Raw genomic sequence first — 26,618 nt, forward strand, 5'->3', positions numbered from 1 at the left:
CTAAAAATTGCAGATTTGAATATTTTTTGTGCGGCTGAAAATTTCAGATTTGATTTTTTTGTACAGATTTGAATACGTGTGCTGATGAAAGCTAAAATAATACATACATGTGCTGATGAAAGCTGCTTAATTGGTGTTAACGGTGTAAGGGTATACTTGTCATTTTCTTTAAAACTTAACACCGTTAAATGGTGTTAACAGATTAGAGGCAAATGACAATTTCATTTTGAAAAATGAAGGACAATAGCACAAAATCTAAAATGGAGGTCAAAACTACAGTTTAATAACAAAGTAGGGACACAGACGTAATTGCTCCAAAGTAAAATTACAAGATTCATCATGATTTGAATTATCATGTTTTTTAAATAATTTAATTTTGTGGTTAAAATTGAAATAGTTTAAACCTAGGAAGATAAACGGACGGAGAGTAGCAACCAACTTTGTATAAAAACATCTCCAACAACATGACTTATAAAAACACTCTATAATTTAAAATAAGTATATTTTATAAAATTTATAGTAACAATAAAATATTTCGCTTCAACGGTAAAGCCTCAAATCTAAATTATAGAGCATCCCACTATAGTGTAATATATTTGAGTTATTTGAGAGGGTGTATTATAATTATTTGACCAAATTTTATATAATGAGTTAATGTTGGAGTAGTTTTTTTTTTGCAAAGAGTTTTATATTTCAATTTAAAATACCAGTTTGAGACATTGTTAGTTTGAGGCATCGTATGCTCTAAGAACGAAACCAATCATCAGACGAGATCCCCACACCAATAGATCTCTTTCGCGTCAGTCAATGCCGTCCGCCGACGCCGGAGATGCTGACGCGATGCCCGCGCCGCCGCCGCAAACAAGGGCCGCCATCTCGCATGTCATCTTCGACATGGACGGCCTCCTCCTCGGTATCTTTTCTCCTCCACTTTCCCGTTTGCTTCCCTTCACTGTTTTTTGGCCGCGAGATGCAGATGTGCTGTGGCTGATATTCTTTTCCAATTTCACGATGGTTTCTCCATTGCGAGCTGGTGCAGATACGGAGGGGTTCTACACAACGGTACAGGAGAAGATCCTGATGAGGTTCGGCAAGGTGTTCGACTGGTCCGTGAAGGCCAAGATGATGGGCAAGACCACGGCCGAGTCCACGCGCATCTTGTTTGAGGAGTTCGGCCTCGCCGGCCTGCTCACCCCGGAGCAGTTCCTGGAGGAACGCGAAACCATGCTCAAGAAGCTCTTGCCCACTTGCGTTGCCATGCCAGGTGAGCAAGACGAGTACTCTATTATGGTTGCTTGACTGAGTACTCTGCGATAACTACACCAATTTGACATGATTGCATGATTGAGTACTCTGTCATGGTAATTTGTTTGGCCTGTACAATTGTTAGAAAATGACATCTAAAAAAAGAGAGAAACGTCATGCATTGCAGAAGTAGAAGGTTTTTTTTAAAAAAAAATTATTATGTGCAAATGCCACACTTCAATTAGTACTGTCCTAGAGCGGTAGAGCCACGTTTCTACTTTATTTACTATTGTTCCTACTCGTTATTATCTTTGTGGGCACACTGGAATTTGGACATGGCGTGTTACACTACATTTAGTTAAGTTCAAACCAATTTGTTTGCACCTCTTATTTTTTTTAAAAAAAAGTTGAATTGCCTTCTGAATGATCCTAGTGTGTTCCCAAACAGACCCTGAATTGTTTCTTGCAGGTCTGCTACGTTTGATCAATCTTCTCCACACAAATGGAATACCGATAGCTGTTGCAACAGGGTAATTTCTTAGCATGTGTATGATTCATTTAGTCTTAATTTTCAACAGTCCATTCTTGAATGCTCCTACTGCCTTATACTTTAAATTAGAATCCCATGAGTGATCTTGTTTGCTGTGCCTTTACAGAACCCATAAACATCACTTTGCACTGAAGACACAAAACCACGAGGACATATTTTCTCTGATGCATCATATTGTCACAGGAGATGATCCAGAAGTGAAGGCGGGCAAGCCATCTCCTGATATTTTCCTTGCTGCTATGAGAAGATTTGAGGTATTGGAACGACAATATAGGCCTGTTAGAATGCTACTCCCTCCGTTTCTTTTTAGTTGTCGTTGGATAATTCAATTTTGCACTATCCAGCGACAACTAAAACGAAACGGAGGGAGTACATCATTTCTCCCCTGATGCCATCGCATTATCTTCAGGCTAATGTAGAACCTAGTAATTGCTTGGTATTTGAAGATGCACCGTTGGGTGTGGCAGCAGCCAAAACTTCAGGAATGTAAGCGATTTTTGTGTTGGCATAATTTGGCACCCTTTGATAGCAAAATTACAATTTTTTTAATCTTTTTGTAGGCACGTGGTGATGGTTCCAGATCCAAGGCTAGATGTTTCACATCACAAAGGAGCTGACCAAGTTCTCACTTCACTATTGGAATTCAATCCTAGCGAATGGGGCCTGCCACCTTTTGTGGATTAGATTATTTTCAGAGACATCAAGCATGTTTCACAGACACACAAGCCCTACAACCACACAGTAAACGCCCGTATTCATATTAGGGAAAATTTTTTGGTTGCGTATAGTTAGAAATTTCAACATAAAAAAAGGAACACACCTGTTTCTGCCTAGTAGCGAAAGGGCCTCTAGCTGAGTTAGTTAGGTGGTCTGAGTAGCACTCCTCAGGTCCTGAGTTCGACTCCCCGTGGGAGCAAATTTCAGGCTGTGGTTAAAAAAATCCCCTCGTCTGTCCCACGCCAAAGCACAGGTCTAAGGCTCAGCCCCGGTCGTGGTCGTTCTCACATGGGCTTCGATGCCGCTGTGTATGGGTGGGGCAGGGGTTCGGGGGTTTTCTTGACCTGTGTGAGAAGGTCTTCTTCTTAATACAATACCCGGGGGCTGTCTTACCCCCCGCAGGTCAAGTTTTTTTTTTGTTTCTGCCTAGTAATATACTGGTGTAACTACTACTAAACATCTGTGCTGCTACTGCAGTTTACAGTATTTTTAAGAAACATTCTTCATATATAAATTTTATTTTAATAGAAATTTCAATTGATTTTGGAATTAGTAGCAAAATTTTCAATTTTCTACCTGCTTGCCACAGAAAATATTATGACTCCCCATAAGTAGAAATTTCCTTTGTTGAAATTTAATACAAGGTTCAAGAAAACACCGTTGGTATGCACGCGTTAGGCTAGCGCCTAGCGCCCAGGACGTTTAAAGATAGATTAATCGTGTTTAAACGTAACACATTGTACATGAGCATAGTAATAAAAACAATATGTCTATTCTCATGTCATTTTCAGTCCGTTATCATACAATGAAAGACTCATCTGAATCTGTTTGGGAGTAAAGTATTTTTATAGGTTTTTAGGCAATACCATGGTTTTTAGTGACACCAAAATATTTTATGGCATAAGTTGTTTGGTTATATTTCTGAAAACTATATTTTAAAAACCATGATATTCTAGATATTATGATATTTTTGGATTATTGAAAACTCCACTCCAAACCAAAGTTTTCATGGCATAACTATTTTTGTCTAATAGGCTTACAATGTCTTTTTAAAATCATGGTATTTTTGGAGCTGGCCAAAACTACGGTATTATCGACACAATTACAAAGTATATTATTGTAAAATCATAGTTTTGATAAACATTGTTGTCAAACAGGCCCTTCTGCCTATAGGTGTTGGATGAGGCCTGATGGGTCGACCTGAAGCACGAAAAAAACACAACACAGGCACATCACAACCTAAAATATTTTGTTGTCGCATCGGGTTGCCCAATGCATTGGGTTGTGCTTGGATCGAGGTCACGGCTCACGGGCAGGCATGGACACAGACCGTTTAAGGCAGGCATGAAATAGCTCATATAGAGGCACGAAAAGGCCTAAATATTCATTAAAATCACACTCAATTCCACACTTTAATTTACTTGATAAAGGATGCAAAGCTGAAGATTATGCTAGTTAGATGTTTTTATAGCTTTGAATTAGAGGATGCGATGTAATTTAACTTTTCTTATGAACATTAGAAAATGAACTAAACTTATTGTAACACCCCAGGTGTTACCAAGGCCCTGACTCCCTACTTGCACCTATGACCTGTTATCTCATGTGGTTAAGTGGAAGAGAGGGAGCCCCAAAACCTTGGGAACCATGTATTAACCAAGAATGTTAATGACCAAAAGCATTACCCAAGCATTTATGCAATTATCACCTTGAGCAAGAGAAGATTAAACCCTAGACCCTCCTTGAGCCCTTAACTCCCCAAAACCCTGATTTAAGGGGGGGGGAAGGTTAAGCAAATGTGCAAATCATGAGTTAACCCTTAGCCAAAGTTTAAGTAACATTATAATCTACAAAATGCAGAGAGGAAACATTACAAAAAGACCCCTTAAAAACCCCAAATTCATTCTTTAAGTGGAGAGAGCACTAGAGCTCTCTAATTCTTTCTAAGTCAAATTTTAAACCTAATCTAAAGATCCACCGTGTTCACTCAGTAAATGGCACCAAAACCACTTGAGTTGTATACCAAAAATGTGTCATACCACCTAAGGCACCCACTAGAAAAGTTTGAAACCGAGCCCAAGACGTTTGACAAGATTTGGCATGGTTTTTGTCGCGAGGTGGGCAGAGGGACAAGCCAGATTTGGCGTCCACAAATCTTCCTACCTAGTGCATATCTGCCATGGGGACTCACATATAAGAGACAGCCCTAGGTGCTAGGAGGAGGCCTGCGCCGGATTTTTGCCAAGATTCGCACGCTTGCGATCTCGACGAGTTGTTGAACAAGGGCAGAAGAACACTTCCACGTGTTCGACTCGCTCTGAGCGTGCTAGAGCACGCCCAGCGCCCGACCCCGCGCGCCCTGCGCCGCGCCGAGCCGCGCCCGTGTCTCCTGCTCGCGCCCGCGCCTATAAAGCCCACCGAAGCTTCAACCGTACTCCCCCGCGTGCTCTCCACCTCACCGGAGCCAGAGATCACCGGCGTTTGCCCTGCAAACGGCGTGCCCGCGGCCACCCGATCCCCTGCCACCGTCGATCGGCCTGCAGAGCCCTTCCCATCCACGCCCGACCCTCGGAAGAGACCGTGCATGCCTCGGTGAAGCTCCCCGAGCAAGGAATCGGACTTTGCCTCGCCGGAGAAGCCAGTCCACGGTCGCCGGACTTCACCCGATCGCCGGTGAACGTAGACCAGGTAAATCTCTGCACCATTTTTCGATTCCTTGCGCACATAGCCTCTACGTCATCCCATGGAGCTCATCGTGCCATTTAATTGAACTAGATCGCCGTGGTTAAGCCGGAGCACCCGCCGCCGACGACTTCACCCGCCTGCGTACGTGGACCGGCCGGTTCTGGTCACCACCGCCATCGAGTCGTACCTCGCTGTGACCACCAGGACCTCCCGAAGCCAACCCCGCCCCTCGCCGGACCTCTCTCGCCGCTGGTAAGCCGCGCCGCCCTTTTTCTTTCCGCGGTTACTGTTTACATACGGGGAGGGACCTCGGGGAAGAAGAAGGAAAGGCCAGGGGGTTTTGTGCGCCGTCAGTGACTCAGGGGAATAGTAGCGCAGGGGTAGAAATGAATGGATTGGTTTAGAAAGAATCCAGGGTCTTCGGTGCAAAGTAGTTTTCTAGGAAACCTTTTAAAATATTCTGAATTAAATCCAAACAGAACTTGAAAAATTCATAACTTCAGTTAGGTTTACCCAAATCAAGTCAAACCAATTTTTCCAGATCCTAAATAATGTAAACTACTTAGGAAAAATATAAAACCCCTAAGTGTTACAGGAAACTTTAAAGTCTTGATTTAAATGATTAACTGGTCAAAAGCTAAAAGAAATAAGGAAAAATAGCTACACTATTTGACTAGGGTTAAGAAAATTTAGAGAAGTACTTGATCACTTCCTAACATGTTCAAAAATAATAAACCCCTCTGTACACCAAGTTAAGGTAGAGTTTACCATTTAAATCCTTTTAGCCTAAAGTTAGAGAAAATATTAAAGGTGGTTTAAATAAAGAACCAGGGAGCACCCACATTTTTGTTAGTTTACTTATTCAGTATAGTTCACTAGAAAAATTTATTATACCTTTGTTTAGTACAAAATAAATGAGATACCTTTTATTTTAGGAAAACAAGGAGAAATTAGAAAAACCCTAGAAAAATAACCCCAAGGTGAAAACACCCCAAACCTTGGGATAACTAATGTTTTGTTATTAAGAACATAGGAAAAATATGAAATCTGTTGTTTGACATTTTTCAAATAACAAGATAGTAGTAAGTGCCTTTTTAACATTAAACTTTAGAAAATCACAACTAAATAACCACCAAATATCCTTCTGTGATTTTTGGCACAGAAGCATGTTATTACTTTTAGATACCAGCAAAAATGACCCTTAGGATAGAACCCACCTCTAGTTAAGAGTTGTAGTGCAAAGTGACCCCTTTGCCCCAACTTTTGTTATTTTTGTCCAGGGCATATTTTAATTATTCTGGACCTCAAATTTTTAGGACAGCCCGCAGTGACAAATAGTAACCCACTGTAATTTTTATAGAATTTTTAGAAAAAGTTAAATCACTGATGTAGTTCAAACCCACACTAGAATTCATAAATAGAAAATGAAAAAGGAAAATTAATAATGGAGATTAATGTCATCATAACCCAACCAGCAAAACCCCTTAAATGCCTACTAAAACATCTAAGGGAAATCCAAGTTTCAATCCACTATGCTTATCCCTAGGCAAAACTCAAACCTAAAGTTGATATGCATAAACCACTAAGAGCCATGTATAACCAGGAAAACCTAAGTTACTAACTAACTTAGTTTTCTTTCACTTAGCATAATGATTACTAAATCCTGCATAATCATGGCATACATATTCTTATTCATTGCATTTGATAGATTGCAACCTCGCCGATGGAGAATACATCCTCGTGCCGGAGCAAGGAGTTACTCAGGAGGTAGCCCCGGATCCAGCACCAGAGCCTGCCCCAGAGGATCTGCCTGCCCCAGCTTTGGAAGGCAAGCCCCGATTTTATGCATAACCTGTTCTATATGATATTTTACTACACTTAATGTTTGTAGGTTTGTATTGTGCACTTAAGTGTAGGAGTTGATTGAAACCCTAGTTGCATGAACTCAGGAATCCTTGTTGAGATGGATACTAGTATGCTAGGTCGAGTAGCTGCTTTGCTAAATAGGGATCTCGGTAGAAGTCGAGTGATTTTTCTAGCACTCGCGCGAGGTCAGGAATTGGTTGTATCCATTTTGGTATCATAATGATGGTGGTCTGTGGACAACGGTCCATGGGGATACGTTGTCTACGAGATGGGAATTGGAATAAGGATTAAGGTGTGGTACCGTGTGTCAAGCGTTTGAACGTACTAAACACATGCCGAGAAATATGGTAAATCAGTAAGCCTAGTACCTGAGTGAACCTGCCCATAGACTTTACCCCTCACGCGACCTGAGACGTGGTCTCCCATTCCGGTTATGGTGGGTACAAGTGCGGTCACTGCACGACGGCAGTCGGGGTTAGTAAGGCATTGTACGCCAAGGCGGTGAGCCCTGATCTGTTGCCAGGGAATCAATGGGGACGATTGATGTGTGTGGGGACGGAGTGCCTCGCCACGTCGTGTGTTTAGGTTTACCTTGCAAGGTTTAAAAACTCAATTCGAATCGTCTGCTTCTCGCAGCTAATGAGACTGCTTGATCCATTGTACTGCATTGAGTAACAAGTGGAAATGTGATGATGTGGCAAAAGATGTTGATTGCTAAATTTGATTGATACCATGAATGAGTAGATAGTACACATCTAGTCTTAAGAGAGTCACACTAAAACTTGACAAAGCTAAAATTTGATTTATAAACTCAGCTAGTGCTTTTGGCAACCAAACCCCACAGCCAAACAGCTGCATGTCTAGAGGTAGAGGAGTAGACTCCTCACACAGGGTAAGTCTAGCTGAGTATTAGTATACTCAGCCTTGCTTGTGGCATAATTTTATAGGTTCTCTGGAGGACATGGTTGCTGGAGTGACTTGGCCGTCCATCTTGCCACCGGGTTGGACTGTCGAGTGGGACCCTACCTCGGCTGAGGAGGAGCCTGAGGAGTGATGGGACGGGCTTCCCCATCTCTCTGTTTATTTACCGTTAGTTTTATTCCGCTGCACTTCGAACAATGATGACTACTTTTGCAAAAACTCCGATGATGATGTAATAAATTTAATACTCCTTAATGTATGGTTTTATGTTTTATTGTATTTGCTCTGTGCCTCACCATCGAGTGAGTACGTGGTACTTGATCCTGTTAGTGGCCTAGTCGGACTGGATCCGAGGGATTGACAGGTTATTCCCATTTAAGTGTGGTCTAGCCTCCAAGGCGGGATTTGGGCACTTAAGTTGGAATAATTCGGGCAGTTCCGCCACAGCTGGTATCGGAGCTTGTAGCACCACAGAGGAATCAATAAACTATAAATACCATTCTTTTCCAAAGTAAAACTTGGTAGAAACAAATGTTGGATAGATCGTAGGACGATCAGGATAGACCTAGGACGTGAAGCCTTAGGATGATAGAGGGGTAGCTAGGTGACTGATTGAGTAAGCCCTACAGGCTACTATAAGGGATGGGAGTTCCTCCCTATTCCCTCTACGTTGATGTGAGGCCATTCAGGACGAGCATGCATGCATCCTTATATAAACTAATGGATAATTGGGTAAGAACTTTAATACAAAATGATGACAAACTAAGTACCCCAGTACCATTGTCGTAGTTATAGAGAGGCTGAGTTGTGATCCCTTTTCTTTTTATAATTCTTTTTCTTTTACTTACGCTTAACCGTACACAGATGACTTCTCACGGATCCTCGGACAAAGAGGATGCACAGTCCCACACTGACGGGCTTGCACGAGAGGGTTTTCCCCGTATTTTGTGGGAGGTACTTCAGGGAGCTGGTTACACGACACCTCCCCAGTACGCGGTGCAGCTGTTCGAGAAGCACGAAGTGCCCCGCTGTAGGGTGAGGATGACCCTGGAGCCTCATCCCCTACAGCCAGGCTAGCGTTCGCTGGACTCTGAGTCTTTTGGATACAGGACTGAGGACACTATGGAGGCAATTGCTCTTCACGGACTGACCACCTTATGCGGATTCCACCCCTTGGAGCTATCCACTCACTCCATTGGTTTGTTCCCCGCGGAGAAGGAGGACGACCCAATGTGGAAGGACGGAGTGGAGCATGCCAAGGATATCTGGGCTATCTACCCAGGTCAGACTGCTCACTTGACGGTGCGGTGCATGAATGCCTTGTATCGTCTGCAAGTGATGCGTGGAGAGGCAATGTCCCATCTAATGGCATTGTTGGAGGCAACCAAGATCACTTTGGATAACAGAGAGGAACTTGTGGTTGACTTGTCCACTGAGATGGTGGAAAAAGACCTACAGGTGGAACAATTGTCAAATGAGATCCAAGAGCTTGAGGAGCTAGTGGGAACGAGGGAGAACACCATTGAGGTTCTCGAGGATCAGTTGATCAACACCCAGCAGCAGCTTGCAGAGGCTAACCAGCACTTCGATATGCACCACCAGGAGATCCAGGACATGGAGGCCAACGAGGATGTCGACATCAAGGGAGGAGAGGAGCCTGCCTCCAGCTTAGACACTGTTGGCTCAGGGAGACCACCTTCCCCCGAGTCGAGCGTTGCCTCGTTTGCTCACTAGGTCGCAAGGATAGAGTTAGAAGTCTGTGATGGTAGGACTCCTCGAAGCTAGCTTAGCTTTTGCACCCTTGGGGTACTAGGCTAGATAGAGTTGAGTCTTTTGAGTTATTGATGTAATCGTGATAAACTCTTTTGGAAGCATGGTTGATGAATGCTATCAGTCTTAATTTAAGAAGAAAAAGTTTAGGCCATGTGGAATCTTTTATAATTATGCAAAATATATATTGGTTTTACCCTTTTGACTCTTTCACCACGATTGAACCTTGAACCTCAGAAATGTTGTATTGAGAATATACATGATTTTTCAGATGGCTGGAAGAGCGCGTCGTGGTCAGAATGAGCGCGTTCCTCCACCACCACCGCCGCCTCCTACTCTACAGGAGCTGATGGCTCAGCAGAACGAGATTTTGAGACAGCTAGCTCAGCGTCAGCCACCACCTCAGCACTATGGTGGTGGTGATCATCAGCGTCACCCCACAGCAGCCACTTATCAGGAGTTCCTCAATACCCAGCCACCGTTGTTCACCAGGGCAGAGGACCCCCTTGATGCTGATGTATGGCTGAGAGTAGTGGAATCCAAATTCCCGCTACTCCATGGAGTTTGTTCAGAGGTGACTAAGGTCAGGTTCGCCACCGAGCAGCTTCGCGGACCCGCGCGGACATGGTGGGACCACTATCTTGCTATGCAGCCAGTTGACCATGAAGTGGAATGGAGAGAGTTCAAGGCAGCTTTCACGGGGCACCATATACCAGCAGGCATTATGGACCGCAAGCTCAACGAGTTTCTGGCACTCACTCAGGGAAACAGGACGGTGTTACAGTATGCTCAGGCCTTTAATGACCTGTGCCAGTATGCCGGATATCACGCAGACAATGACGAGAAGAAGAGGGATAGGTTCAGGAGGGGGCTCAGCACTAAGCTCTGTGACCGTCTCAACACAGTCAGGGCCTACAGCTATAATGAGTTAGTCAACATGGCCATTTCTCACGAGGACTGTATCACAGCTCGTCAGGCAGAGAAGAAGAGGAAGACCCCTGTGGCAGGACCTTCAGCTCAGCCACAGCGCTTCAGGATCGTGTCTGACACTCAGAACAGAAGACCTCAGCAGGAGCAAGGACGTTGGGTGATCCGACCACAGCAGCAGCAGCAGCAGCAGGCACCCAACCGCACCCAGTTTCCAGCTTAGAGGAACAATCAGCCACAGCAGCAGCAATATTGTCAGGCCAATGACAACATGTGTTTCACTTGTGGTAACACCAGACATTATACCAAGAATTGCCCCAGAAACCATCAGAGGCAGGGGCAGAATGCCAACCAGAACCAAGGCAAGAGGCAGAAGGTGCAAGTGCGGCAAGGCAGGCTGAACTTCACCACCATGGCTGATATTCCAGAGGGAGCACCCGTTGTGACTGGTATCTTTTCAGTTTTGAATTATCCTGCAATTATTCTTTTTGATTCTGGTGCATCACATAGTTTTATCAGTGCAAAATTTAGTGCCAAGTGCCAATTACCTTTTCACCACACCAATGGGGGAATTACAATTTCAACACCAGGCGGCAGGGTTGCCACCTATCAAATCAACAGACATGTGCCTATAAAGTTTGGTAGTCTGATAATTAAAACCACCCTCCTCATATTGTGTTTAGATAGCGTGGATATCATATTGGGAACTGACTGGTTAACAAGACATCAGGCAGTAATTGATATTGTAGCTAGGGCCATTGAGGTGCACTCACCGACTTGTGGTGAAACCACGTTATATTTGCCTGATCAGGGTTGTACCCATTCTTGTGCATTCACCATGATAGAGTCCCCAGTTGAGAGAATCCCTGTGGTCTTTGACTACCCAGATGTTTTTCCGAATGAATTGCCAGGGATGCCACCCGATAGAGACATAGAGTTCGCCATTGAATTGCAACCCGGGACTGCTCCTATATCCAAGAGGCCTTATAGGATGCCTCCAGCGGAGTTAGCAGAATTGAAAAAGCAACTACAAGAGTTGTTGGACAAGGGGTTCATTCGCCCAAGTACTTCACCATGGGGATGTCCGGCCCTATTTGTAAAGAAAAAGGATGAGAGTTTGAGAATGTGTGTTGATTACCGCCCTCTCAATGCGGTAACCATCAAGAACAAATACCCACTGCCCCGCATTGATGTTTTGTTTGATCAGTTGGTGGGATCCAAAGTGTTCCCCAAGATAGACCTTCGCTCGGGCTACCATCAGATCAAGATCCGTGCCAGTGATATTCCGAAGACGGCTTTCTCTACTAGATATGGGCTCTATGAGTTTTTGGTGATGTCTTTTGGGCTGACCAATGCCCCGACTTATTTCATGTACCTGATGAACTCAATATTCATGCCAGAGCTGGACAAATTTGTGGTGGTTTTCATTGATGATATTCTGGTTTATTCCAAGAATGAAGCCGAGCACACTAAACATTTGCATACTGTACTTCAGAGACTGCGTGACCATCAGTTCTATGCCAAATTGTCTAAATGTGATTTTTGGCTGGGGGAAATTAAATTTTTGGGTCACACAATTTCTCAGGATGGGGTATCAGTTGATCCTGAGAAGGTACAAGAGGTAATGGATTGGAAACCTCCTACCACAGTGAGATAGATTCAGAGTTTTCTGGGATTGGCAGGGTATTATCGACGATTCATTCTGGATTTCTCCAGAATTGCCAAACCTATGACTGAACTATTGAAGAAGGGAGTCAAGTATGATTGGAGCCAGAAGTGTGAGGATGCCTTTCATACGCTAAGGCAACATTTGACAACAGCTCCAGTGCTAGCTCAACCTGATAACACCAAGCCCTTTGAGGTTTATTGTGATGCTTCTGGTACTGGTTTGGGATGTGTCTTAATGCAAGACAACAGAGTAATTGCTTATGCCTCCCGAGCACTTAGACCCCATGAGCAGAACTACCCCACACATGATCTAGAATTAGCAGCTGTGGTTCATGCTCTCAAGATATGGAGACATTACCTGATGGGAGCTCACTGTAACATTTACACTAACCATAAGAGCGTCAAATATATTTTCACTCAAGCGGATCTTAATATGAGGCAGAGGAGATGGTTAGAGCTAATCAAGGACTATGATTTGGAGGTGCATTACCATCCTGGGAAGGCCAATGTTATGGCAGATGCCTTAAGCAGGAAGGCCCAGTGCAATTGTATGAACATGGATGCAAGAGTCACCACCCTATGTGATGAGTTGTGCAAACTAAACCTAGAAGTTGTGTCCTTGGGTGCTTTAAATTATATCTCGGTGGAGCCCACATTACAATAGCAAATAGTCAGGGCACAGATTGAAGACAAGGGTGTTCAGATCATTAAGGAAATGATCAAGCAGAAAGCAGAAAAATACAAATGCTTCCGTCAGGAGAGCAAAGGAATCCTATGGTTTGGAGATCGATTGGTTGTTCCCAAGAACCCTGAGCTCAGAAAGAAGATATTGGATGAAGCTCACCTTTCAAAATTCTCCATACACCCGGCCAGCAATAAGATGTATCATGATCTCAGATCCTTATACTGGTGGACCAGAATGAAAAGGGAAATAGCCAAGAATATATCCGAATGTGACACCTGCAAGAGAATCAAGGCCAGTCATTTGAAGGTAGCAGGCCCTTTGCAACCCCTTCCCATACCATCTTGGAAATGGGAGGACATTTGCATGGATTTTATCATGGGATTGACCAATACCTCCCGGCACCACGATTCCATTTGGGTCATTTTGGACAGATTGTCCAAGACAGCTCATTTCTTGCCGGTACACACCACCCACAAGACAGAAAAGTATGCAGAAATCTATGTCGATCAAATAGTGCGTTTGCATGGCATTCCGAAGACCATTGTATCTGACCGAGGAGCACTGTTTGTGGCACGCTTTTGGGAGCAGCTACAAGAATCACTTGGGACCCATGTAATAAGAAGCTCAGCATACCATCCGCAGACAGATGGCCAGACAGAAAGAGTAAATCAAATCCTCAAAGACATGTTGCGAGCCTGTGTGCTACACTATGGTAAAAATTGGGACAAGTGTCTTTCTTTGGCATAATTCTCCTATAATAACAGCTACTAGTCCAGTCTGAAAATGGCACCTTTTGAAGCCTTGTATGGGAGAAGATGTAGAACCCCGCTGAATTGGTCACAAGCTGGAGAGAGGGAAATATTCGAATCAAACTTGGTACTTGAAGCAGAGGAAAAGGTCAGAGTTATTACGAAGAACCTAGAAGCTGCTCAGGCCAGGCAAAAGAGCTATCATGACAAAAGAAGGAAGCCTCTGCAGTTTGATGTGGGAGATCATGTTTATCTTAAGGTGTCACCCACCAAAGGTGTCCAGAGATTTGGAATCAAGGGCAAGTTAGCTCCCCGCTACATTGGACCCTATGAGATCAAAGCCACTTGTGGACCCGTAGCCTATCAATTGAGGCTGCCACCCCACATGTCAGCAGTTCATGATGTGTTCCATGTATCCCAGCTACGGAAATGTGTCCGCTTACCCACTGAAGTGCTACCTGAACCAGAAATTGAGATAGAACCAAGCTTGTCTTATCAAGAGCACCCCGTAAAGGTATTGGACCAATAGGAGAGATCAACGCGGGCAAGGTCGATCAGAATGTATAAGGTTCAGTGGAGTCACCATTCAGTAGAAGAAGCTACGTGGGAGACTGAGGATTTTCTACGTTCTCGCTTCCCCGACATTCTGCCCAAAGGAGTCGGTACGTAATCAAAAACCCACCCCCACCTGCCCTTTGAATCTAAATATAAGAAAAACTTAAATGTTAAAGGTAGTGTAAGCTTTGAAAATGACTCAAAAAGGACTTCCTTCTGAAGTCGCAAAGAGAATGACATTCAAAGAGCAGTTAACTAGAGAACTTGGATAAAAGAAGGAGCAACACACCAACGCACCTTCATGGCGCCCCTCCAAAGGACTCTACCTAAAATCTCGGGACGAGATTCCTTTAAGGGGGGAGGGCTGTAACACCCCAGGTGCTACCAAGGCCCTGACTCCCTACTTGCACCTATGACCTGTTATCTCATGTGGTTAAGTGGAAGAGAGGGAGCCCCAAAACCTTGGGAACCATGTATTAACCAAGAATGTTAATGACCAAAAGCATTACCCAAGCATTTATGCAATTATCACCTTGAGCAAGAGAAGATTAAACCCTAGACCCTCCTTGAGCCCTTATCTCCCCAAAACCCTGATTTAAGGGGGGGAAAGTTAAGCAAATGTGCAAATCATGAGTTAACCCTTAGCCAAAGTTTAAGTAACATTATAATCTACAAAATGCAGAGAGGAAACATTACAAAAAGACCCCTTAAAAACCCAAATTCATTCTTTAAGTGGAGAGAGCACTAGAGCTCTCTAATTCTTTCTATGTCAAATTTTAAACCTAATCTAAATATCCACCGTGTTCACTCAGTAAATGGCACCAAAACCACTTGAGTTGTATACCAAAAATGTGTCATACCACCTAAGGCACCCACTGGAAAAGTTTGAAACCAAGCCCAAGACGTTTGACAAGATTTGGCATGGCTTTTGTCGTGAGGTGGGCAGAGGGACAAGCCAGATTTGGCATCCACAAATCTTCGTACCTAGGGCATATCTGCCATGGGGACTCACATATAAGAGACAGCCCTAGGTGCTAGGAGGAGGCCTGCGCCGGATTTTTGCCAAGATTCGCACGCTTGCAATCTCGGCGAGCTGTTGAACAAGGGCAGAAGAACACTTCCACTTGTTCAACGCGCTCTGAGCGTGCCAGAGCACGCCCAACGCCCGACCCCGCGTGCCCCGCGCCGAGCCGCGCCCGTGTCTCCTGCTCGCGCCCGCGCCTATAAAGCCCACCGAAGCTTCAACCGTACTCCCCCGCGTGTGTTGGAGCACCCTTCGCTCGAAGGCAGAAACGCCACCCCTCGCTCGAAGTCTCCGCTGCTTAGCCGCTGCTCTGAGAGACAAAGCAGGCAGGGGCACCCTTCGCTTGATCGGCACCAGACGAAGACCGGCGACGAAGGCACCCCACAATGCGGCCTCGTCCAGCTCAGAGGCCCACGTGCGATCCGGCCCATTGTAACGGGCCCTGCGTAGCCGCCGCGTGTTACGGGCCTAATTTATAAAGGCATCCCTGTAATTACAGTCTGTAACCCTGCTTTATGGGAATATTCTGGGGATAAACTAGGTAGCTGAGGGCACATGCGTCCTTAACACAATGCGCTGGGCGTTCAGGTACCTATAAATACCCCCGCATAGTGCCCGTGAGAGGCCTGGTTAACAGAGCTATTTGCCATCTCACGTGTAACCCTTCTGTCACCACTGTTCACCCTTGTTGGCCTCCTTGCGATTGATAGCAAGTTCCAACATTTGGCGCCCACCGTTCGTGCTACGACAAAACCACCCGCGATGGCACCCAAGAGAGCTAACCCGAAGGCTGACGAGGCTGCGAAGGCAGCACTGCTTGCCGCAAGAAAGGGCAAGGCCCTCACCCTCACCCAATCCACCCACCAAGAGCCCACTGAAGACAATGTTCCCCGCACCTGTGAAGACGACACCTTCCGCACCTGCGGGCCCGAAGGACAATCGCATCCGCCCCCAGGCTTCGCCCCACTGGAAGGCGCGGACCTCACCAGGGACGGCGAGGTCCTCAGCGTCTCAACAGAATAACAACTACAGCTGCGCGCCCTGCGCCTCAAGAACCGCAATCTCCAGAGGCAGAAAGAGATACTGGAGGCCAAGCGCCAGCGTGTGTCCGCACTAGCCAAGGTGCGGCAAATGATACGCGACGAGGAGCAGAAGGCCCAAGACCTCGAGCGCGAGATCGCGCTGATGCAGCGCGAAGGCCACCTTGGCCTACAGCAAGAACCACCCCTCCAGCAGCGCGCACAACCGGAAGACACGCGCGAAGGCCACCTCGGCCTGCAGCATGGCCCACCCCTGCAACACCGAGCGCAGCCGGAGAACCCCCGTTTCCCCCAACATGACTACACCTTCCAGCACGGCGCGCCATTCCAAGGGGTCAACTACCTCGACGAGCGAAGTCCCCTGGCGCCACACCTGCAAGTGACGCCTTGGCCAGCTAACTTCCGAGCAGGGACCTATCCCAAGTACAACGGCAGGCAAAGACAATAGTTCCTGCTGACCGGCCCTACTCACACGAAGCCGAGCTCTTTCCTCCGCACTAACCCTACGCTTTGCAACCGCCCTTCGCCGTCGGCGCCCGGTGCTAGGACCCGGCACATCTTGCGCGTCCGCGGCATGTGGCGAGGCCACCGCCGCAGCCACGTCCAAGGCCGCAAAAATAGTCCAAGTCCTCCTCCGACGACTCCTCAGTCCACTCAACCGAGCTCTCAGAGTCAGTAAAATCAGCAAACTCAGATGCAGATCCACCATATTCATTACCACCCTCCGCGGTCGAAGCCGCCAAAAATTCAGTAGTAGCGGTTGCGTGCGCAGGCCCAAAATCTTGAACCTGCGCAGCAACCAAAGTTCAGCAACATATCCAAAATTCCCCAACCCTATACACCCACTACACCACCTGCGAGGGCCCTGGCGCTGCGGAAGCCTCCGCCATTGGCTCCGCCGCCGCCTCCGCTGTTGCTTCCGCCGCCACGACCGCGGGATCTTCAGCAGTCGGCGCAGCAGCCGCGGCGGCATCAGGTGAGTCCTCGGCCACCTTCGGGGGCAGGTCTTCGCCGGCCGCTGCGGATGTGGGGGCATCCGGCGCGTCTTCCGCGGTCTCCGGGGTTGGCTCCAGGGCGACCCCGGACACGGCCTCCGCAGGGGTCGGCTCCGGGTCAGGCAGCGCGCTGTTCAACGCCCTGAAGTCGTCCACCCGCTCGCCACGCAACGCCTAAGACAAAACACGCAAAATTCAGCAAACACACGCACGCCCCACATCCAACAAACGCCAAAAAAACAGAAATGTTACCTGAGCCATCGCCGTCTCCGCCCGCTCCCTGACCACCTCGCGACCGTGCGGACCCCACATCCGGTCGTAGAGGGCCCCGACAGAATCCTTCACCATGAGGTCTTCAACCTTATAGACATCTCGATCAAAATCTTCATCCGCCTGGTCGAAGACCTCGAAGTGCCGGCACCCTTCGCGGGAGAGCGCGTTCATCGCCCCCTCGCAGGTGACCAGGGAGGCGTACGACATAAACCCCCCATGACAGCGGGGAGTTCCTGCAGCTCCTCCTGCACCCATTGCAGACAACGAAGCCCGGGTTCTCGGTCCGGCACCTCGAAGTCACCGGTCCACGCACCCAGCTCACGATATGTATCCATAAGCTGCGTGCGCGTCCGTTCGGCCTCCGCACGCATCGCGGCCTCGGCCCCCTTCGCGCGGCTCTCCAGGGCGGTGAGCCGCTCCTGCAGATGTTCGGCGAGCTCCTTGGCAAGATTGCCCTCCGCCCGCGCCAGCTTGGCCTCCGCCTGCACAGCCTGCTCCTTGGCGATAGCCTCGTTGGCCTCCCTCCTCTCCGCCGCCAGTTGGCGCCGGAGGTCAGCCTTCTCCCTCTCCAAGGCGGCCACCTTGTCCGTCAGTTTACGACACTTGCTGTCGGTGGCTGATTTCTCACAGACAGCGTCAGCATGTTGCGTCCGAAGTCTCTCGACTTCGGCAGACACAGCTGCCGTGAGGGCCCCCGACGCAGTACGGCTGGCGAAGTCAGCCACCTGCAGAGCACATGTAAGGCCGTAGCTCGTTAAAAAAAAGAAGAAGGGGGGGGGGGGAGAGTATAGCTCAGCGGACCTGACTCAGCGCCTCCGTCACCTCCTTCAGCCGGCGGGTCGCTGCGCCCGCCTCGTCCCTTACAACCGCGAGGGCCGACACCTCGCCTCCGGAGCCACGAGCCTCGCCCCTCGCCTTCGGCACTATGGCGGCCGTCGCGATCGCCGCGGCAGGCGCAACTGTAGCAAGCTGGCCCTCGTCCGACCCTGCAACGCATCAACGAATTAAAAAAAACACAAGCCAGCGACTTACCACCAAGATAGTCCTCCACACAAATGTCGGTGGCGAAGTCGGCGACACGCTTGCCTGCCGACGGCAACGCTCGGGCCGCCTTCGCGGCCTCCGCCACCCTGTTGGGCGGCGGCGCAGCCTTCGCCGGTTTGGAGCCCCCGGCGCCTGCCGCTGCCTCTGGCGCCTTGCTGGATGCAGGAACGCCCGACTTCGCCGCCAGCGGCGGCTTGCCTCCGCCGGGGGCCGCAGCCTTCGTCGACCCCCGCTGCCTCTTCGGCCTGGCTTCAACAAGCCTGACAGCCGCCTGGCGCTTTTGCGCAGCCCCCTGGCGATCCTTGTCCATCACTGCCGACACAACAGCAGCAATATTCCGCCCGTAAGGAAAAACTCTCCATTTGCGAACCATGCGAGATGTAAAAACGTCCCCGCTGGCCGCGCGGGGGATAGGAACATTCCTAGGCCAACAACCCCCGGTAACCTCCAGCATCCGAGCCGAAGACTCCCGGAGCTCGGGCGAAGACATCCTTTCCCCCGGGGCCGCGCATGTCCTCATCAACTCTCTAGCAAAGCCATCGGAAACCCCAAGTCCTCCCATGGCAGTACCTAGTCTCCTCTTCTTAGAGGATGGGGCGGCCGCCGGCGCAGGGTCGTCTTTAGTCTCCACCACCGGCTTCTTCCCTCGGCGGTCCGCATCGTCTTGACCAGGATAGCCGTAATACGGCAGTTGGTTCAATTCGAAGACCCTATTCAGACGGTCATTTGACCCGCGGATATCAAAGCTGCGCTGGCCTTCCGTCCTCGGCATGTAACGTCCCACGAGCCGCACCGCCCCATCCTCCGCATCGCGCACAAAGGCGGCCGGGTCGCGGTTTCGCAGATTCAGTGCGAAGGCAGGGCTTCGCACCACCCTTCCTCCATGAAAAGGCATCTGGCGAGGGCACACTTCGCCCAGCGCCCAACCGTGCGCCAGGGGCCACACCCCGTACGCCACGAACTCTTCAACTAAATCACGCCCACTGCTCTGGCCAGCGGCGCACCGAAGGGCCCCTTCGTCCGCATCCTCCTCTGCCACTTCAAAGGGCGGATACGCTGAGTAGAAATGAGAGCACATCTCGGACATGGGGAGTCCCTCATGGCCTTCGACGGTACCCTCAGCAACGTAAAACCAAAATTCATTCCAGTTGCCCCACTTGTTGCGGGCGCATGGAACCAACTCCACCACTTGCATAGTAGTCTTGCCGGTCTTCGGCGTGAATGTGCATGACCCAAACTGAGCAACTTTGTCCCCGATCATCCTCTTCTGCCAGTGCAAGCAATAATACTTCGCAAAAACTTCAACCGATGGCTGCCCGCCGTACGAAGTCGTCGCCCAGACATACTTCGACAGCGCCACCACGGCATTCGGTGTCAGCTGATGTATTTGAACGTTGAATCTACGTAGGACTTCGCCAACAAACCGGTGCGCAGGCAAGCGGAGACCGGCGGCGAAGAACGCCTCGAAAACGACCAACTCCCCCTCTGGCTCGGGGACTTCCTCCGTCCCCGGAGCACGAGCAACTCCGCCGCCAAAGTAGCCCAACTGCTGCATATCTTGAACGCGGGCTGACGTCATTCGCGACACGGCGAAATCAACAGAATCGCCGGTGCGCAACTCCTCCGCCATCAAACTACCCAGCGTCTCCTCCGACGAGGCGGCGGCCGGCGGCGAGGAACCGGTCGGCGGCGTAGCGGCAGCGGAAGAAGAGGAGGACGGCATCGCTACGTACTGTCGGCAGCGGCGGGCAGTCTGCTTCACTCGCGCCAGATCTCCGGCGAACAAGAGCACGGCGGGCAGACGAGCAGCAAGGCGGCGAGCGGCTAGGGTTTTCGCGGAGCGCGGAAAGTAAAGTTCAAAAAGCGCCGGCCCCCGCCCCCTTTTATAGGCAGGGCGCGGCTCTTCGGGAAACCCGCAATCCAACAGGGCGTGGCGCTTCGGGAAACCCGCAATCCAACAGTACGCCGTCACTCAACGGTCACATCAAAAACCCCCGCGGAACCACTTCGAGCGAGGGCAGCGTCTCCGCCATCTAGCGACATCTTCGGCACCAGGTGACTTTGTCGAACTGGTCCCTCGGAGGGCAAATGTTGGAGCGAAGGCAGAAACGCCACCCCTCGCTCGAAGTCTCCGCTGCTTAGCCGCTGCTCTGAGAGACAAAACAGGCAGGGGCACCCTTCGCTTGATCGGCACCAGACGAAGACCGGCGACGAAGGCACCCCACAGTGCGGCCTCGTCCAGCTCAGAGGCCCACGTGCGATCCGGCCCATTGTAACGGGCCCTACGTAGCCGCCGCGTGTTACGGGCCTAATTTGTAAAGGCATCCCTGTAATTACAGTCTGTAACCCTGCTTTATGGGAATATTCTGGGGATAAACTAGGTAGCTGAGGGCACATGCGTCCTTAACACAAGGCGCTGGGCGTTCAGGTACCTATAAATACCCCCGCACAGTGCCCGTGAGAGGCCTGGTTAACAGAGCTATTTGCCATCTCACGTGTAACCCTTCTGTCACCACTGTTCACCCTTGTTGGCCTCCTTGCGATTGATAGCAAGTTCCAACAGCGTGCTCTCCACCTCACCGGAGCCAGAGATCACCGGCGTTTGCCCTGCAAACGACGTGCCCGCGGTCACCCAATCCCCTGCCACCGTCGACCGGCCTGCAGAGCCCTTCCCAGCCACGCCTTACCCTCGGAAGAGACCGTGCATGCCTCGGTGAAGCTCCCCGAGCAAGGAATCGGACTTTGCCTCGCCGGAGAAGCCAGTCCACGGTCGCCGGACTTCACCCGATCACCGGTGAACGTAGACCGGGTAAATCTCTGCACCATTTTTCGATTCTTTGTGCACATAGCCTCTACGTCATCCCATGGAGCTCATCGTGCCGTTTAATTGAACTAGATCGTCGTGGTTAAGCCGGAGCACCCGACGCCGACGAGTTCACCCGCCTGCGTATGTGGACCGGCCGATTCCGGCCACCACCGCCGTCGAGCCGTACCTCGCTGTGACCGCCAGGACCTCCCGAAGCCAACCCCGCCCCTCGCCGGTCCTCTCTCGCCGCCGGTAAGCCGCGTCGCCCTTTTTCTTTCCGCGGTTACTGTTTACATACGGGGAGGGACCTCGGGGAAGAAGAAGGAAAGGCCAAGGGGTTTTGTGCGCTGTCAGTGACTCAGGGGAATAGTAGCGCAGGGGTAGAAATGAATGGATTGATTTAGAAAGAATACAGGGTCTTCGGTGCAAAGTAGTTTTCCAGGAAACCTTTTAAAATATTCTGAATTACATCCAAACAGAACTTGAAAAATTCATAACTTCAGTTTGGTTTACCCAAATCAAGTCAAACCAATTTTTCCAGATCCTAAATAATGTAAACTACTTAGGAAAAATATAAAACCCCTAAGTGTTACAGGAAACTTTAAAGTCTTGATTTAAATGATTAACTGGTCAAAAGCTAAAAGAAATAAGGAAAAATAGCTACACTATTTGACTAGGATTAAGAAAATTTAGAGAAGTACTTGATCACTTCCTAACATGTTCAAAAATAATAAACCCCTCTGTACACCAAGTTAAGGTAGAGTTTACCATTTAAATCATTTTAAGCCTAAAGTTAGAGAAAATATTAAAGGTGGTTTAAATAAAGAACCAGGGAGCACCCACATTTTTGTTAGTTTACTTATTCAGTATAGTTCACTAGAAAAATTTATTATACCCTTGTTTAGTACAAAATAAATGAGACACCTTTTATTTTAGGAAAACAAAGAGAAATTAGAAAAACCCTAGAAAAATAACCCCAAGGAGAAAACACCCCAAACCTTGGGATAACTAATGTTTTGTTATTAAGAACATAGGAAAAATATGAAATCTGTTGTTTGACATTTTTCAAATAACAAGATAGTAGTAAGTGCCTTTTTAACATTAAACTTTAGAAAATCACAACTAAATAACCACCAAATATCCTTCTATGATTTTTGGCACAGAAGCATGTTATTACTTTTAGATACCAGCAAAAATGACCCTTAGGATAGAACCCACCTCTAGTTAAGAGTTGTAGTGCAAAGTGACCCCTTTGCCCCAACTTTTGTTATTTTTGTCCAGGGCATATTTTAATTATTCTGGACCTTGTTGGGGACCTTCGGCGTCCGAAGGTCCTCAAAAAACAGGATTTAACAGTATTTCTGTAGTACAATGTGTGAACAGGTACCCTCGGACTAAAGTCGGCATTGCAGTAGACCGGAATAATACGAAGCTTGATACAGAGCCGAAGGTGTTGAGCCGGAAAGCTTCGGCGTAACAGCAAAGAGTGGAACCGACTTAAAGATGAAAAGGCTATTCAGACCTCGATAGACTACTATAGAGTTATTATAAAATGTAAAGGGCATGAATGTAATTTTGTAAGGGCTGTGTCCCGTGTCTATAAATAGGTGAACAGTATCCCCGTACTGTTCACGTTGACTTGGCATTCGCTTTTTGCGTCACGCTTGTATTGTCATTTCCTTCCGATTGAAGGTACACTTGTAGTTCAATAATATTTTTGTTTATGCTCAATAATAATAAATGATTGTTCATGTTTTCTTTTATATTCTTTATATTTCATCCTTCGTCATTGTTTGAACTTATGAAGGTATGACCTTCATAACCTTCGTCCGTAAGTCATTATATCCTAGGGGAAATAATGCTTCGGAGGACGAAGGGCGTTAACGATTAACATTTTCTATGTTGCCTTGTTCTTAACTCTTAGCACTTGAGAACAAGTCCCCAACATTGGCGCCCACCTCCGGTGAACTCACTTCCATTTCTTGAGCTTTTCAACACCTTCGGCAAGCATCACCTTCGTCATGCCGCCGAAGAAGGCTTCAGCACCAGGGGCTGGCACGCTGCAGCCGCTGGACCCCAATCAAGACGTCCTTTCTCTTAGAGAGGCACGAAGCCAGAAGAGGAAGGCTACCAGTCCAACACATCCGGAGGATGATCTAGATCAGGAGATTCAAAATCTGGAAATCCTTCAGCAGCAGGTTCAACGCAAGAAGGAGAAGATGGCCAGGCTAGCTGAACTGCAGAGGCAGATAGATGAAGCCTCTGAAGAAGTTCGTCATCTTGCTCAGGATGAGCAACACCGAAGGCCTCAGCATCAAGACCTTCATCAGGAGGGCTTTCCCAACGAAGATGACTGGTATGACAATTTCCATCATGGGAATTTTGTTTTTGATGATGCTTCTCCCCTGTCCGCTGAGTTACAGGCTACACCTTGGCCTCCGTCCTACAAGCCGCCTCAGCTCCCCGTATTTGATGGCCACTCAGACCCGAAGCAGTTTTTGATGAGCTACGAAGCAACAGTGTCTTCGTACGGTGGCAATGCTTCAGTCATGGCCAAATCTTTCGTTATGGCTGTCAGAAGTGTTGCTCAAACCTGGTATTCCTCCCTTCGACCAGGAACGATCACTTCATGGCAGAAGCTGAAGGATTTGTTGTTAACCAGCTTTCAAGGATTTTAGACGAAGCCGGTCACTGCTCAGGCTCTGTTCCAGTGCACTCAGGACCACGAAGAATACCTTCAGGCATATGTCCGAAGGTTCTTGCGTCTGAGGGCACAGGCACCAACGGTGCCCAATGAAATTGTCATCGAGGCCATGATCAAGGGGCTTCGGCCAGGTCCGTCAGCTCAGTACTTCGCCAGGAAGCCTCCTCAAACTTTGGAGAAGCTTCTCCAGAAAATGGATGAATACATTCGGGCCGACAATGATTTTCGCCAAAGAAGGGAGGAGGCTTTCAGGTTTTCTGAAATAACCAGGAGCTTCGGAGGGAGGTTTTACCCGAGGCATGTGAGATCAATTCACAATTCTACACAAAGTGATGACAGAGGAAGCCAACAGCAAAGGCCACAATGCTCCTCACAGGCTTCTGGACAACAGCAAAGCTCCTTCCGGCCACCAGCTCCAAGAGGCAGAGGCGCCAGAGGCTTCGGAGGAAGATTTGGCGATCAACCGAGAAGAATCTTTTGCTTATTCTGCGGTGAGAACAAAGGCCATACTACCAGGATGTGCCATGTTACTATACAGAAGCAAAAGGAAATAGCTGAAGCAGCAGCACAACAAGCCCAGCCGAAGCAGGTCATGCATACAGCTTCGTATCATTCGCCCTACATCCCAGAATATGTGGGCAACCATCCTGCAGTCTCTGCTGCTTCGGCGAGTCAGCCTCAAGCTTCCTGGCAACAGCCTCCGCCTCCACCTCCGTTGCAACAAGGCCAGCAGCCAGAAGGGAGCCAATATGCTCCGCATCAAAGGGACTTCAGAGAACAGTCCGAAGCTCGCACGGTCAATAGCACTGTGCCAGAATCAAAGCACATCTATTGACAAATATCCTACCTTAATAGCAATCTTTTTCATTCAGTTTTATTTTCTGTAATAAAGGACATTGTTTAGGTTTCATGTAATTAGTTTCGTTGATTCCTACAAGAGAAATATGTTTTCTTCACAGGCTTGTGATAATAAAAAGGACCTTCGGACTATCGAAAATTCTTCGAAGCAACAAAAAGTCGTTCTAAGGAACGCAGAGTAAGTTTGACGAAGTCACAAGAAGTCGTTCTAAGGAACGCAGAGTAAGTTTGACGAAGTCACAAAAAGTCGTTCCGAAGGGAGCGCAGTGTAAGTTTTCTGCTCCAAAGTCGTTCCAAAAGGAATGCAGAGCATACAGCGAAAAGTCAACGCTGATACCGCCTAAGTAAAAGGCGAAGAAGCTCCAAAGACGTTCCTAAGGGAATGTAGAGCTTACAGCAAAAAGTCAACGCTGATACCGCCTAAGTAAAAGGCGAAGAAGCTCCAAAGACGTTCCTAAGGGAATGCAGAGCTTACAGCGAAAAGTCAACGCTGATTCCGCTGAAGTAAAAGGCGAAGAAGCTCCTAAGGGAGGCTTATAGCGAAAAGTCAATGCTGATTCACAAAAAGATTATGTGTTTTATCGCGCAAATATGCGTGTATCTTCGGAATATCGCCTTACATAGCATAGCATCATCACATCATCTTTGCATAACATAAGCATCATACATCATACTGCATGTGGCATAAGGAAATATGATATTAATCTTCGGAAAAACGCTTTGAAAAAGGGGCAAATCATGCCAAGTAACAAGGAGAAACAATATTGATCTCTGAAGTATAGCCTTGAAGAATGTTTCTATGAAGCTTCAAAACTTTCCAGGATACTTCGGATATTGTTGTGATAAATGGTAATTCTTCTTCACGAAGCATGAAAAGAAGGGAAGGTGTTTTTTCGCCAAAGACTCAAAAAAGGTACGTATGTAAAGTTTCATGCATCGTAAAGAATTGAACCATAAAGAAAAATAAAACAAATATGTTACATACAGGATTACAAGATATTACACATGTTACATTTAAAATGTTTTTACAATAGCATCTAGTCTTCCCTAAGTACCACTTCTGCAGCTTCGTTCAACAGTCGATCGACAACTTCATCCATAATAGCTTCAGCCATCTTTTTAATCTCATCGTCACCCTTAGGCCGTGCACCCGGAGATACTTCAGTAGGATCTGAGGAAGGACAGGACACGGCTACTTTGCTATTACAAATCATAAACAAATCTTAAAGCCTAAGATTACAACACGATAAAAACTATTAGTTGATACCTAATTGACCTTCGGCCTCTGCGCTCTTTTTAGCAGCCTCAGCTACTTCTCTAGCATCGTGAATACCCTTTTCACTTCTTCGAATAATTTCTCCGGCCATCTCTCGGCCACCATTATCCCAGATATCAGTAAAAAACTTTCCACCAATTATACTAGCTTCGGCCGAAGGATCTTTTGTATCTTCAAAGGACAAAGCAGCTTCGGACTGTGCTAAAATTTTTACATGTTCACAGCCCTTCTTCTCTAAGATAGTGGCAATCCCTCTGGCGCCA

At 47.9% G+C, this 26,618-nt stretch overlaps 1 protein-coding gene across 4 annotated transcripts; it reads left to right on the plus strand.

Annotated features, from left to right (window-relative positions):
• The first annotated feature begins 737 nt into the window (after positions 1–737).
• LOC100217236 ((DL)-glycerol-3-phosphatase 2) lies at positions 738–23,279 on the plus strand. 4 transcript variants are annotated; one of them, XR_004852976.1, is made up of 8 exons: positions 782–913; positions 1,040–1,264; positions 1,715–1,775; positions 1,902–2,049; positions 2,205–2,281; positions 2,356–2,536; positions 6,903–7,022; positions 22,901–23,279. XR_004852976.1 is itself a non-coding variant. In NM_001366164.1 (6 exons), the coding sequence occupies exons 1-6, from the start codon at positions 808–810 to the stop codon at positions 2,477–2,479; spliced, it is 741 nt and encodes a 246-aa protein (NP_001353093.1). In that variant the 5' UTR covers positions 776–807; the 3' UTR covers positions 2,480–3,039. The 4 variants fall into 4 exon arrangements, 3 of the variants coding, with proteins under 3 accessions (XP_020400505.1, XP_020400504.1, NP_001353093.1); NM_001366164.1 differs by lacking the exons at positions 6,903–7,022; positions 22,901–23,279 and having other exon boundaries at positions 776–913; positions 2,356–3,039; XM_020544916.3 differs by lacking the exons at positions 1,715–1,775; positions 6,903–7,022; positions 22,901–23,279 and having other exon boundaries at positions 738–913; positions 1,979–2,049; positions 2,356–3,064.
• Positions 23,280–26,618: the final 3,339 nt, after the last annotated feature.

Source organism: Zea mays, chromosome 10, assembly GCF_902167145.1.
Source record: "Zea mays cultivar B73 chromosome 10, Zm-B73-REFERENCE-NAM-5.0, whole genome shotgun sequence".
Classification (NCBI taxonomy): Eukaryota; Viridiplantae; Streptophyta; class Magnoliopsida; order Poales; family Poaceae; genus Zea; species Zea mays.